Below are 14,758 nucleotides of genomic sequence, written 5' to 3'. Positions count from 1 at the left end.
ACTGAGGGAGTGCTGCACTGTCAGAGGTGCCATCTTTTGGATGAGATGTTAAACTGAGGCCCCATCTGCCCTCTCAGGTAGACATAAAATATTCCATGGCACTATCCAAAGAAGAACAGGGGAGTTCTCCAAGTGGCCTGGCCAATATTTATCCCTCAAACAACATCACTAAAACAGATTATCAGGTCATTAACCTCATTGCTGATTTTGGGATCTTGCTGTTAGAAAGTTGGCTGCCGTGCTTCCCTACATTGCAACAGTGATTACACTTCATTGGCTGTAGAACAGTTTGGGATGTCCTGAGGTCTTGAACAGCGCTATATAAATGCAGACTCTATCTCTGAAACTGAACATCCATCAAAGCTAGAATAAGACACAAAGACAGAAGGTGGTTTGCATACCATGTTGATTGCCAGTAACAACACCCTGTGTCTGCTTTAACCAGGGAATGCTAACTTTTTTGAAAAGTAAAAAGCTGCAAATGCTAGAAATCTGAAACAAATCTGAAAAGAGCCTGTGATCCCTTCTGAGATGTTCCTCTTCTTCCTCCAAATCTGTATACAAAAGGAAATTCCATCCTCATATTTGGTTGCTGCAACTTAAATTCCCAGCAACATTATGATAGGAAAAACAGTCAGAAGCAAAACAAAAAGTTCAAGCAAAGGCAAAACAAAAATTAATACAACAGTAAAAATTCTGCAAAGATAATGTAAAAAGATAAAAGTTTCACAAGAACAGGAAATGCTGCAACACACCTTTTAAGGAAATACACACTCAAAGGGCAGAAAGTGCCTTGTCATAATTACCCATTTTATAAGGAGTTACAAAGAGCTTGTTGACGCATTCCCTGTGATAAATTGTGGTTGTAATTTTCAAAATTAATTTCCATATAACTTTCAGGATCTTAATGAGATTCTTGCATGTTTTGTGTGAGAACACTCTTCGTCCATCAATCCTGTTGACTGGAAAATCCCAATAAGTTAGAATTGAGTAAGAAACTGATCTAAGATCTGCCCATCCAATTTCTTGATGTGCAACTGGCTAAGTGGACAGGAAGGTCTACTCTTGTATGTTATTACACAAAACTATCAATTCAGCTAACAGTTTCTGCCTGAGCTATTTAATAGTATGTGAACTGTTATTGTATTCGATCACATTAGAAGAAGAGGCTTACAATTTTGCCAAAAAGAGTAGTAAGCCTGAGGATTGGGAGGGATTTAGAAATCAGCAAAGGATGACCAAGAAATTGATGATAAGGGAGAAAATTGAATATGGGAGTAAACTAGCAAGAAATATAAAAACAGATTGTAAGAGCTTCTACAAGTATGTAAAAAATAAGAGATTAACAAAAGTAAACATGGGTCCCTTTAGAGGCAGGAGAAATTATAATCGGGAATAAGGAAATGACAGAGACATTAAACAAATATTTTGTATCTGTCTTCACAGTAGAAGACACAAAAAACATACCGGAAATAGTGGGGAACCAAGGGTCTAATGAGAGTGAGGACCTTAAAGTAATTAAGATTAGTAAAGAAAAAGGACTGGAGAAATTAATGGGACTAAAAGCTGACATCCCCAAGACCCGATGGCCTACATTCTAGGGTTTTAAAAGAAGTCATGATGTGGAGATGCCGGTGATGGACTGGGGTTGACAAATGTAAGGAATCTTACAACACCAGGTTATAGTCCAACTGTTTTATTTGAAAATCACAAGCTTTCGGAGGCTTTCTCCTTCGTCAGGTGAGTGTGGGATTCCATGGAAGGTTACTGCATTTATAGTCAGAGAACAATACCTGGTGATTACAGATAATCTTTCCAACTGCCCGTTGTCAAGGCAATCAAAGTGTTCAGACAAAGTGATGTTACCTACAGGACCACCGAATACACAAACGGCCAGAACAAAAAAGACAGACAGAGAGAGAGAGAGAAACATCCGAAAGGAAGAGAAAGACAGAGAATGAACCGTTGTATTAAAAACAGATAACTTTTTTTTGGCTGGTGGGGCTACGTGTAGCATGACATGAACCCAAGATGCCGGTTCAGGCCGTCCTCATGGGTGCAGAACTTGGCTATCAATTTCTGCTCGACGATTTTGCGTTGTCGTGTGTCTCGAAGTCTGCCTTGGAGAACGCTTACCCGAAGATCGGTGGCTGAATGTCCTTGACTGCTGAAGTGTTCCCCGACTGGGAGGGAACCCTCCTGTCTGGCGATTGTTGTACGGTGTCCATTCATCCGTTGTCGCAGTGTCTGCATGGTCTCGCCAATGTACCATGCTGCGGGGCATCCTTTCCTGCAACGTATGAGGTAGACAACGTTGGCCGAGTCACAGGAGTATGAACCATGTACCTGGTGGGTGGTGTCCTCTCATGTGATGGTGGTATCTGTGTCGATGATCTGGCATGTCTTGCAGAGGTTGCCGTGGCAGGGTTGTGTGGTGTCGTGGACGCTGTTCTCCTGAAAGCTGGGTAATTTGCTGCGAACGATGGTCTGTTTGAGGTTGGGTGGCTGTTTAAAGGCGAGCAGTGGAGGCGTGGGGATGGCCTTAGCAAGGTGTTCATCGTCATCGATGACTTGTTGAAGGCTGCGGAGAACATGGCGTAGTTTCTCCGTTCCGGGCAAGTACTGGACGACGAAGGGTACTCGGTTGCGTCCCGTGTTTGTCTTCTGAGGAGGTCTATGCGATTTTTCGCTGTGGCCCGTCGGAACTATCGATCAACGAGTCGAGCGTCATATCCCGTTCTTACGAGGGCATCTTTCAGCGTCTGTAGGTGTCCATCGCGTTCCTCCTCGTCTGAGCAGATGAGCCAAGTTCCGCACCCATGAGGACAGCCTGAACCGGCATCTTGGGTTCATGTCACGCTACACGTAACCCCACCAGCCAAAAAAAAGTTATCTGTTTTTAATACAACGGGTCATTCTCTGTCTTTCTCTTCCTTTCAGATGTTTCTCTCTCTCTCTCTGTCTTTTGTTCTGGCCGTTTGTATATTCGGTGGTCCTGTAGGTAACATCTCTCTGTCTGAACACTTTGATTGCCTTGACAACGGGCAGTTGGAAAGATTATCTGTAATCACCAGGTATTGTTCTCTGACTATAAATGCGGTAACCTTCCATGGAATCCCACACTCACCTGACGAAGGAGAAAGCCTCCGAAAGCTTGTGATTTTCAAATAAAACAGTTGGACTATAACCTGGTGTTGTAAGATTCCTTACATTTAAAAGAAGTGGCTGCAGAGATAGTGGGTGCATTGGTTTCGATCTTCTAGAATACCCTAGATTCTAGAACGGTCCCCGTGGATTGGAAGATAGCAAATGTAACCCTGCTATTCATGAAAGGAGAGAGAGAGAAAACAGGGAACTATAGGCTAGTTAGTCTGACATCAGTAGTAGGGAAAATGCTAGAATCTATTATTAAGGACATAGTAACAGGGCACTTAGAAAATCATAATATGATTATGCAGAGTCAACATGGTTTCATGAAAGAGAAATCATGTTTGATAAATCTATTAATGTTTTTTGTAGGTGTAACCAGCGGGGTATAGAAGGGAGAACCAATGGATGTAGTATATTTGGATTTTCAAAAGGCATTTGATAAGGTGCCACACAAGAGGCTGTTACGCAAGATTAGGGCTCATGGGATTGGGGGTAATATATTAGTATGGATTGAGGATTGGTTAACGGATGGAAAGTAGAGAGTAAGAATAAATGGGACATTTTCAGGTTGGCAGGTGGTAACTGGGGTGCTGCAAGGATCAGTGCTCGGGCCTCAGCTGTTAACAATATATATCAATGACTTAGATGAGGGGACCGAGTGTAATGTATCCAAGTTTGCTGACGGTACAAAGCTAGGTGGGTAAGTAAGCTGTGAGGAGGATGCAAAGGGGCTGCAAAGGGATATAGACAGGTTAAGTGAGTGGGCGAGAAGGTGGCAAATGGAGTATAATGTGGGGAAATGTGAAATTATCCACTTTGGTAGGAAGAATAGAAAAGCAGAATATTTTTTAAAAGGTGAGTGACTAAGAAATGTTGGTAGTCAGAGGGATTTGGGTGTCAATGTACACGAATCACAATGTTAACATGCAGGTACAGCAAGCAATTAGGAAGGCAAATGGTATTTTAGCCTTTATTGCAAGGGGGTTGGAGTATTAGAGTAAGGAGGTCTTGCTGCAATCATATAGAGCTCTGGTGAGACCACACCTAGAGTACTGTGTACAGTTTTGATCTCCTTACCTAAGGAAGGATATACTTGCCTTAGAGGGGCTGCAATGAAGGTTCACTAGATTAATTCCTGTGATGAGAGGGTGGTCCTGTGAGGAGGGATTGAGTAGAATGAGCCTATATTCTCTGGAGTTTAGAAGAATGAGAGGTGATCTCATTGAAACGTATAAAATTCTTAGAGGGCTTGACAGGGTTGATGTGGAGAGGCTGTTTCCGCTGGCTGGAGAGTCTAGAACTAGGGGTCATAGTTTCAAGATAAGGGGTCGGCCATTTAGGACCGAAATGAGGAAAAATTTCTTCACTCAGAGGGTTGTGAATCTTTGGAATTCTCTACCCCAGAGGGCTGTGGATGCTAATTCGTTGAGTATGTACAAGACTGAAATTGATAGATTTTTGGACACTAAGGGAATCAAGGGATATGGGGATCGGGTGGGAAAGTGGAGTTGAGGTAGAAGATCAGCCATGATCTTATTGAATGGCGGAGCAGGCTCGAGAGGCCATATGGCCTACTCCTGCTCCTATTTCTTATGTTCTTAAACTGTCACCTGGTAAATAAATTTGCATTTACTGGTTATTTACTTTAAACATAGTATCATTAAGCTATTTGCTGAGTGTGAAGGATTGTGGTAAGAATTGGGGTTCAGTACAGGATGTTTAACTTTCCCCTATATAATTTACAAATGCAGTAGGGGACTTTCCTGTGGAAAATAGTGCTATCATTGCAGGTGCCAGCCAAGAGCGGCGTCAAAGAATTTGGTGAGGCTCCGAGAAACAAACTGAACAGTTTTAATAACTTGAATGAAACAGTCAATTGTGAGGCACTGAGGTTGCACATGTTCAGAGGTCTAAAAGATTGCACATGAGCCCTGGGGGAGAAGGCATTTCTGTTTTCCTATTTTGAAATCAGGTGCTTGGCCTTCCATATGAATCATCTGCCCTGTGTTTGTTTTTTTAAAAGACTGTTATCATTGTTAGCATGTCTCCCAGGCATGGGAGTCAGCTGGGTATGGTTAAAGCAGTTAGTTGCACAAGTGATTTCATTGCATAGAATTACATAGAATATACTGCACAGAAACAGGCCATTCAGCCCAACAGGCCCACACGAGCCTCCTCCCTCCCTATTTCATCTAACCCTATCAACATATCCTCCTATTCGTGTTTGCCTAGCTTCCTCTTAAATGCATCAATGCTAGTCGCCTCAACTACTCCTTGTGGTAGCGAGTTTCACATTCTAACCACTCTCTGGGTAAAGAAGTTTCTCCTGAATTCCCTATTGGATTTATTAGTGACTATCTTATATTTATGGCCCCTAGTTCTGGTCTCCCCTGCAAGTGGAAACATCTTCTTTACCTTCATCAAGTTCAGGCTAATACTGCCAGCTAGGCTATCAGATTGCATGCAGACTGTTACATTCACAAGATGGACATTTTCACAGGAAACCAAAGGTCACAGATATAACATAAAAACCTACATTTATCTTAACTATATTTCATGAAATAAAGTATGCAAATCATTTTACAGCTTTCCGTTTTAACCAATAGTTTTTCGCTCAATTTCAAAAAGCTTTATATATTAATTTGTATTACAGTTTCTTCTGTTTCCTTCATGGTAATAGATATAAAGTACAATATTTTGAGTAAAAATAATATAAATTATATTAGGTTCCAAATGTTTTCTAATGCAGACTCATCAAGCAGCTCCTTCAGTAGTAGAATATTAGGCGGGCGGATTGTCTAATCAGTTTAAGGTCTGAGATTTTATACTCCCGATTACATTAATTTGCTTCTTTTTTGAATATATCTGCAACAATACTCAGTTTAACTAAAAGCTTCTTTTTAAATTTAGGTCTTTCATTCAGAACTTTCCTCCAAACCTGTATAATGGTGTAGTCCTTCAAGAATTTGCCACTTTTATATGATCCCTTTTTGAGTTCATTTTCAGATACACATGTATTAAAAAAAATGCATCCACTCTAAGTACCTAAATACATTTCTTAGATACTTTGTAATCAAAGCAAAATTTTGCTTGCCACACGTACATGGAGGCCTGAAAAATATTAGGAGGGAAGGTTCAGCAGAACAATGCAAGGTCCAAGATAAGAGCAAAATGCAGGCCACTGAAAGAGGCCTGCTGTGAAAACTTATTGGACAAATTTCCAAGCAGATGGAACAAATTTATCAGCAAGTTCAAAGACTGTTTTGTGAATTATTTAAGTTTTGCTGTGTTTTTGTTATGTTACAAATATTATTTTTAGTACCAAATGTCCTTGGATTACTGAAAAAAGCAAGCAAGTGGCCAAAATGTATTTTCAAAAAGTACTGTGAAGAATTCCACTTGTTTCCCTTCTTGATAGAGTTATTCATAGGAAGCTGTTTACTGATTCTTTATTGGTAGTTTTCGTACCTGGTTGCTGCTTGTTCATTGGTTATCTAGTTGTTATAGTTTAGGCAATCAGCTTTGTTTAGTTACAATAATTTTTTTGCTCTATGAATACAATATTTGAGACAATCACAGCAAATGTAATACACAATATGACATGTACTTTTAACATGTGACACTAGTTTGAGGATTGTGTGCTAGATGCAAGACTTTAATTTTAACTTTCTGAATAAATAAATACATGTCCTTGTGTTAACTTGATTTTCTTCCTGTAGGTTTTTGGTTAAAAATAAACACGTATGAAGAGCAGCCAAATGTTAGATTCCAGTACCAAGTTTTGATGATAGCTGGAACCAGCACAAGTGGTGACTTCGTGGCATGGAGCACATTTGAGAACTTTAATAATCTGCAAGGGGACAATCTTCGAGTCCCATTAGTGACAGTAAGTCATTCAACCTGATACCATACCATTACTCCAAATATAACTGGCATCTTAATGTTAAGTTAAAAATATCCTTTACACCTACAGGATTAATTCATGAGTACCAACAAATTGAATTTGTCAGGCATTTTTGTAATGACTTTCAGCATTACAAAATTCAGCATTTCAGCATTACTTTCTTGGTCAGACAAGTTGGTGGAGCACTTTTTGTAGCCAACTGTTCCACCTTTAAGGATTACAGCACATCTCCTATACCACATTTCCTGTGCAGCATATTAGGATTTTTGATGAATTTAGCCAGGAAGAGATTTTGGTTAAATATATGTTATCATTTTGTTATGAAATTAGATTCATTTTACAAAGAGTTAACTCCCAGAGACACAAGCCATCTATGGTGTTGATTAGTACAATTATGAAGTAGCCATAAAAGGTGTGTATTTTTGGGGGGGACGTGGCGACGTTGGCAAGATCACATTTATTGCCCATCTCTGGTTGCCCTGAGAAGGTGTTCTCATGATGGAAAATCCCAGGGCATTGACCCAGCGACGATAAAGGAACAGCGATATATGTGAGTGACTTGGAAGGGAACTTGGAGTGATGGTGTTCTTGTGACATTGCTGCTGTAGTCCTTCTCAGTGGGAGAGGTTGCAGGGAGGGAGGTGCTGTTAGAGTTGGTACAGTGCATCCTGCATATTATACATTCTGCAGCCATAGTGAGCTGATGATGGAGGGGGTGGATACTGCGTCCAGTTCCACAGGGGTTGATTGAGCAAACTGCTCTGTCCTGGACGGTTGAGCTTCTTGAGCACTGTTGCGGCCAGGTGAGTGGAAGTACTCTTGACTTGAATCTTGTAAATGTTGGAGTATATTTGAGCTGTTAGGAGGTGAGCAACTCATTGTAGAGTACTCGGCCTCTGAACTGCTATTGTAACCATGTTGTTGATGCAGCTGGTCCAATTAAGCTGCCGGCCAATGGTGGCCCCCAAGAGATTGCTGGAGGAGGACTCAGCGATGGTGTTGCTGTTGAAGGTTACGGGAGATAGCTGGGTTTTCTGTCGTTCAAGACATGCCATTACTTGACACTTATATGGCACAAATGTTACCTGATACTTGCCAGCCCAAGCCTGGATGTTATTATGGTCCTGCTGTATGCTGGCATAGGCTGCTTCATTATTGGTGAAGTTGTGAATTGAGCTGATAATTGAGTGTCCTAACCTTATGATGAATGCTTCCCTGAGGAACTCCTGAAGCAGTTTCCAAGGGTTGTGATGATTGGCCTTTGACAACAACAACCATCTTCCTTTTATGTCAGATATGACTACATCCATTGGAGGGTTTTCCCATTGACCCTTATTGTCTATAGCCTGCTGCTTTTGGTATAAAGCATACAGCAAGCCCTGTGTGGTAGCTTCATGAAGTTTGTTGCTTATTCTGCGGTATGTCGGGTGTTACTCCTGGCTCACCCTTCTACATTTCCCTATTAAAGTAGGTTGGTCTGCTGGCTTGATCGTGATTGAGGTGTGAGGGATGTTCCGAGCCACAAAGTTAAAGATTATGGTGGTACACCATTCTGCTGCTGCTGATGGCCCACAGGACCTGAAGGATGTTCAGTTTTGAGCTGCTAGATCAGTCCTTGATTTGGGGAGGGAGGGAGGGAGGGGGGCCTAGCTAAACAGACTATGTAGTCATCGTAGCTCCTATATCAGAGGAGGAGGTTTCTCGTTCATTGTGGTAACTTTGATTGGTGGCTCACCGAGCCAATCCTTGACAGAGAGCTGAGGGAGGGGGAGAGGTTAGTTATTATGCTTCTCTCCCTACTTCATCTACCCCGATCAGCATGCCCTTCTGTTACTTTCTCTTTCATGTGCTTATCTAGCTTCCCCTTCAATGCATCTATACTATTTGCCTCAATTGCTCCTTGTGGTAGCGCGTTCCACATTCTTACCACTCTTTGGATAAAGAAGTTTCTCCTGAATTCCCTATTGGATTTATTAGTGACTATTTTACATTGATGACCTCTAGTTTTGGTCTCCCCCACAAGTAGAAACATTCTCTCTATGTCTACCCTATCAAACCCTTTCATTATTTTAAAGACCTCTATCAGATCATCCCTCAGTCTTCTCTTTGCTAGAGAAAAGAGCCCCAGCCTGTTTAGTCTTTCCTGATAACTATATCCTCTCAGTTCTGGTATCATCCTTTTGAATCTTTTTTGCACCTTCTCCAATGCCTCTATATCCTTTTTATAATATGGAGACCAGAAATGTGCACAGTACTCCAAGTGTGGTCTAACCAAGGTTCTATACAAGTTTAATATAACTTCTCTGCTTTTCAATTCTATCCTGTAGAAATGAGCCCCAGTGCTTGGTTTGCCTTTTTTAAGGCCTTATTAACCTGCGTCACTACTTTTAGTGATTTGTGTATCTGTACCCCAAGATGCCATTGTTCCTCTACCCCATTTAGACTCTTATTATCCAAGCAATATGCAGAAATGCAGAGTATTTTTTAAATGGTGAGAGATTAGGAAACGTTGATGTTCAAAGGGACCTGGGTGTCCTTGTACATGAGTCACTGAAAGCTATCATGCAGGTGCAGCAAGCAATTAGGAAGACAAATGGAATGTTGGCCTTTATTACAAAAAGATTAGAGTACAGGAGTAAAGATGTCTTACTGCAATTATATAGGGCCTTGGTGAGACCGCACCTGGAGTATTGTGTACAATTTTGGCCTCCTTACCTAAGAAAGGATATACTTGCCTTAGAGGGAGTGCAACGAAGGTTCACCAGACTGATTCCTGGGATGGCGGGATTGTCGTATGAGGAGAGATTGAGTAGACTAGGCCTGTATTCCCTAGAGTTTAGAAGAATGAGAGGTGATCTCATTGAAACATACAAAATTCTTACAGGGCTCGACAGGGTAGATGCAAGGAGGATGTTTCCCCTGGCTGGGGAGTCTAGAACCAGGGGTCACAGTCTCAGAATAAAGGGTAGGCCATTTAGGACTGAGATGAGGAGAAACTTCTTCACTCAGAGGGTGGTGAATCTTTGGAATTCTCTACCCCAGGGGGCTGTGGAGGCTCAGTCATTGACTGTAAAAACTCCATTCCTCTTTCATCTTTCCCTACCTCTTGCCAATTTATTTGGGAGTAGTTGAAATCTCCCATGATTATTATTCAATGTTTTTTACTCATTTCATAGATTTGCCTACATATTTCTTCCTCCACTTCCCTTCCATTATTAGGTGGTCTGTAGAATATGCCTATTGACGTGATCGATCCCTTCTTATCCTTTGTCTCAATCCATTTGGATTCTGTTTCTATCTTAATATTACTTATGTCCCTTTTTCTATTGCCTTTATGTTGTCTCCAATTAGTACAGCTACTCCATCCCTATCCACCCCTACTTCCTTCCCGAATACGTTATATCCTGCAATATTTAACTGCCAGTCCTGTTCTTTATGTAGCCATGTTTCAGTTATCCCTACTACATCTGGCTCCTCGCTATGAATTATTGCCACCAGTTCCCCCATTTTGTTTGGGATGCTGTGTACGTTGCTGTACAGGCAGTTTAATTTGTTGTTAATGATTGTTCCCTTCACTTTATTTTTAACAGTCATTTTGTGCTCATCGTCTATAACTGTATTTGTTCCCTGACCGTTTATGTTACCCTCATACCTTACCTTGACCTTAACTTTACTCTCATCTCCTATTTCTTTTATCTTCAGACTTATATTATTTTCACCAGATCCCCCCCCCCACTCTTTCCCCCCCCCCAACACCCCCACTGTCTTACTAGTTTAAAGTCCTATCAACAGCCTTATTTATTCTTTCCTCTAGGACATTGGTTCCATTCCAGTTCAGGTGGAGCCTGTCCCAGTACTGGAGCCAGTGTCCCTTGAAATGGAACCTCTCCTCCCCACACCACTCTTTCAGCCAAGCATTCACCTTCCTTATCTGCCTATCCCTATGCTAATTAGCTAGTGGTTCGGGTAGTAATCCTGAAATTACCACCCGTGAGGTCCTGTCTTTTAATTTAGTTCTTAACTTCTGGTATTCCCTTAGCAGGATCTCCTCCCTTTTCTTCCCTGTGTCATTGGTCCCAAAATGGACCACGACAACTGGATCTTCCCCCCCCCTCCACCCCCCCCCCCCCCCACCCCGCCGCCGACCTTTCAAAGTTCCTCTCCAGTTGCTCCGAGATATCCTTTACCTTTGCACCAGGTAGGCAACACACCCTTCTGGACTCTCGGTCGCGGCTGCAGGGGAGGCTATCTATCCCCCTAGTTATGAAATCCCCTATGACAACAACTTTTCTATTCTGCTCTCTGCCTCCGCCCCTGCCCCCGCCCACCTCCCCCCGGACTGGCTCCTGCTCCGTGATGCCATGCTCAGCATTCTGACCATCCACCCCTCAGCCTGCATCCTTACCCTCACAGGTGCAATTACATTGTACCTTTTGGATGGGACCAGTGCCTGCGGGACCTCCTTCTCTCCCCTTGGTTCCCCTTATCCTGCTGACTCACAGTCACACTCTACCCTTCCTGTACTTGTGCTTTCCTCTGAGGTGTGACTGTACTCTGGTGAAAACTATCCAAAAATTCCTCCCCCTCCCTTATGTGTCGGAGCACTCCAGCTCAAAGACTCTGAGCCGGAATGTCTCAAGCCAGAGACATTTACTGCAGATGTGGCAATCTGGGACAGTCTTGCTGTCCATAAACTCCCACATATTACAGTCCCGACTCATAGTATGCACTGCCATTTCTAATTTTAATTAATTTCTTTATTAATTAGTATTAATTTAGTTTTAGATATAATAAAATTACTTGAGATCTAGATTATATTTAGTAGATGGATTTAGCTTGATTTCAGATTAATTTGTAGCTAATTAACCTTGGTTTTTGTTCATTAACTTCTTTATTTTATTATTTCCTTAACTTCTATTTATTATTTATATATACCAGATTTTAATTTAATGAAATGTGGAACCCTTTAATGTTAATATCCTCTATTTAGTTAATTTTTAATTTTATCCCTAGATCTGATTAATTAATTAAACACATAGTTTAATTATATAATAAATTAAACACATAGCTCAATTATATAGTAAATTAAACACTTAGCTGTAATTCCCCGGGCTCTGCCGCTCCACCCTCTGCTCTGACATCACTTTTTCAGATTTGTCTTGCAGTGCTCCTTTTAGCCACTTCTCCCACGCTTTATATTGCTCCTCTCAGCCGCTTCTCCCGTGTTTACAGTGCTCCTCTCAGCAGCTTCTGCCACGCCTTACAGTGCTCCTCACAGCTGCTTCTCTCCCACACTTTATAGTGTTCCTCTCAGCAGCTTCTCTCCTGCTCTTTATAGTCCAGTTTTAGTCCCCTCACATGGTGGGGAATATTCAGGGTCTGGAAAGGGTGCAGATGAGGACGACAAAATTAATATCTAACTTAAAACAGCTTAGTTAGATGATTTGATTGAGGTTCATAAAATTAAGAAGGGACTAGACTGATTCCTGGGATGAAAGGAATGTCCTTTGAAGAAATATTGAGTTGAATGGGCCAAACTCTCTGGAGATTAGAAGAATGAGAGGTGATCTCATTGAAACGTATAAAATTCTTGGAGGGCTTGAAAGGGTAGTTTCTGAGAGGCTGTTTCCTCTGGCTGGAGAGTCAAGAACTAGGGGTCATAGTCTCAAGATAAGGGGTCGGCCATTTAGGACCGAGATAAGGAAACATTTCTTCACTCAGAGGGTTGTGAATCTTTAGAATTCTGTACCCCAGAGGGCTGTGGGTGCTCAGTCGTTGAGTAAATTTGAGACTGAGATTGATAGATTTTTGGAAACTAAGGGAATCAAGGACTTTGGGGATAGGGCGGGAAAGTGGAGTTGAGGTAGAAGATCAGCCATGATGCTTACATGTAATGTAAAAGCAGAACTAGGCTCTAAGTATATATACTTTTTTATTTTATTCATTCTCAGGATGTGGGCGTTGCGCAAGGCCAGCTGTTATTGTCCTTTAGTCTGAATGTCAGGTTGACATTTGGTGGGTGTTGGTTGGCTTGACGATCAAATTGACTTTTACTGGATGTTGTCTTTGTTTAATTGCTATTAACCAGGGGGTTAGCCTCCTTTGTCAATAGTGTTGCAGTGGTACTTTTAGGTAAAAACCATTTGTACCATTTGAAAAAACATAATGCCATTTAATGTGTGTGTGCCAATTATAAAGATATGTGGATGATGCATCAGTGATTATGTTGTTCGAAAAATAACCTGGACATTTGGTTTATGCTCTGCATGGATTTTACAGCTAAAAATTATTCAGGTGTGTGCTTATAGATTAAATAATAGAATTTATGCAATTTAAAAATAATATTTTAGGCATTGTTCTACTGAATGGGCCTTGAAGACCAAATATTGGAGTTAATTAATTTCTTTACACACTAGTGATAAAGCAGAAAAAGTGATAAATTCTAGTAATAAGGTAGTCTTGGTAAATTCAAGCGCAAATACTAGCATTATTACTAATTTATTGTTCAAGCAAATTTGCAATAAACTCAGTCTTTAATTTCCTATTAATTATGCCTACAGTTTTTAGGCCCATTTTTTCCCAGTTGACAAAAATACCATCTGCCTTTCTCACCATGAATAGCTGATTCAAGTACTGCAGCCAACCGCCAACTGTTGCCTCAAGATTTTTTTTTAAATAGAAAATTATCTAAATTTTAAGATGAAATTCTAAAGTATGTGCTGGGTGCCTTCCCCATGTTTGTATGTTCTCAACATTGTGTGTGGGGAGGTGGGGTTGGTGGTTGTGCAGGATTAGGAATAGAGTGTTGTTTAATTTTAAATTTATTGCCTGCACCCCAATGTCTGCTTCTGCGGACTGTAGAGATTAGTCATCACAGAGCTGATTATTGTTGTCTCCGACTCCTTTCTTACTCTTTTCTCAACAGATACTGTTCAGTTCTATAAATATAAAATTGTCTGTTTTATTCGCCTTGGAAGTTGATATTTTTCTTTTCTATAAAATAATTTTGTGATAAAAGGAGAAAACAAACGTTTATGTGATACTCTTTTCATAGGCTATGGAAGAAGACCAAAATCAGGATGGGAAGATGGATCGTCTGAATTTCCGCCTGGAGCTTCCACTCCAATCATCAGAGCAAGTGTACAGTGTGCAATTTATTCTGACTTTTTCATACCAGCTTTTTGTAAGTATTCAGTATGGCCTGCCTTTCCTCCTTCCACATTGGACTGCACTTAAAGAGGATGCTTATAATTTAAAAAAAAACTATTCTGTGTTAACAAACCACTGTACTTGGGTCTAACCTGCAAATACATGCTCCTTATTTCTTTAGGAGCGGTGTTTATTACATTTCTTGGTGTGAAAAACTTTTGGTGAGATAATAACGCATTTAAAACTGGTGACTGGGTTTGTTTTGAGTCCAGAAAGGATAATTTTATTTTTATGTAGTTCTGGATAGTCTGGATCACAAGGTAAGTTCAGATTTCAGCATATCAACCCTACTGTCTTCTCTTTTATAGCTTCTAGTATTCTCGTCTCAACCATCCTCCCCGAAAATCTGTTCAAACCGTTGATCATACTGTGTGTAAAGAAATACTTCCTGACATTTGCCTTAAATTTGATAGCCTTGAATCTGTGCATTTATGTCCTGCTGCCTTGGCATATCTGAAAGAATTGTTTCTGCTTACTTTATACCGTTATGTACAG

General features: G+C 40.9%; 1 protein-coding gene across 1 annotated transcript in view; it reads left to right on the top strand.

The window, feature by feature from the left end:
• Positions 1–14,758, top strand: part of tmem231 (transmembrane protein 231) — a 52,875-nt gene that overhangs the window by 12,673 nt on the left and 25,444 nt on the right. The window contains exons 4-5 of the mRNA XM_067997502.1: positions 6,870–7,036; positions 14,109–14,237. Coding sequence (XP_067853603.1) covers positions 6,870–7,036; positions 14,109–14,237 — 296 coding nt within the window. The remainder of the gene's footprint in view (positions 1–6,869; positions 7,037–14,108; positions 14,238–14,758) is intronic.

Source organism: Heptranchias perlo, chromosome 16 (genome assembly GCF_035084215.1).
Source record: "Heptranchias perlo isolate sHepPer1 chromosome 16, sHepPer1.hap1, whole genome shotgun sequence".
NCBI classification, from domain to species: Eukaryota; Metazoa; Chordata; class Chondrichthyes; order Hexanchiformes; family Hexanchidae; genus Heptranchias; species Heptranchias perlo.
The sequence above is the reverse complement of the archived record's forward strand: the minus strand, read 5'-3'. Positions and strand labels throughout refer to the sequence as shown.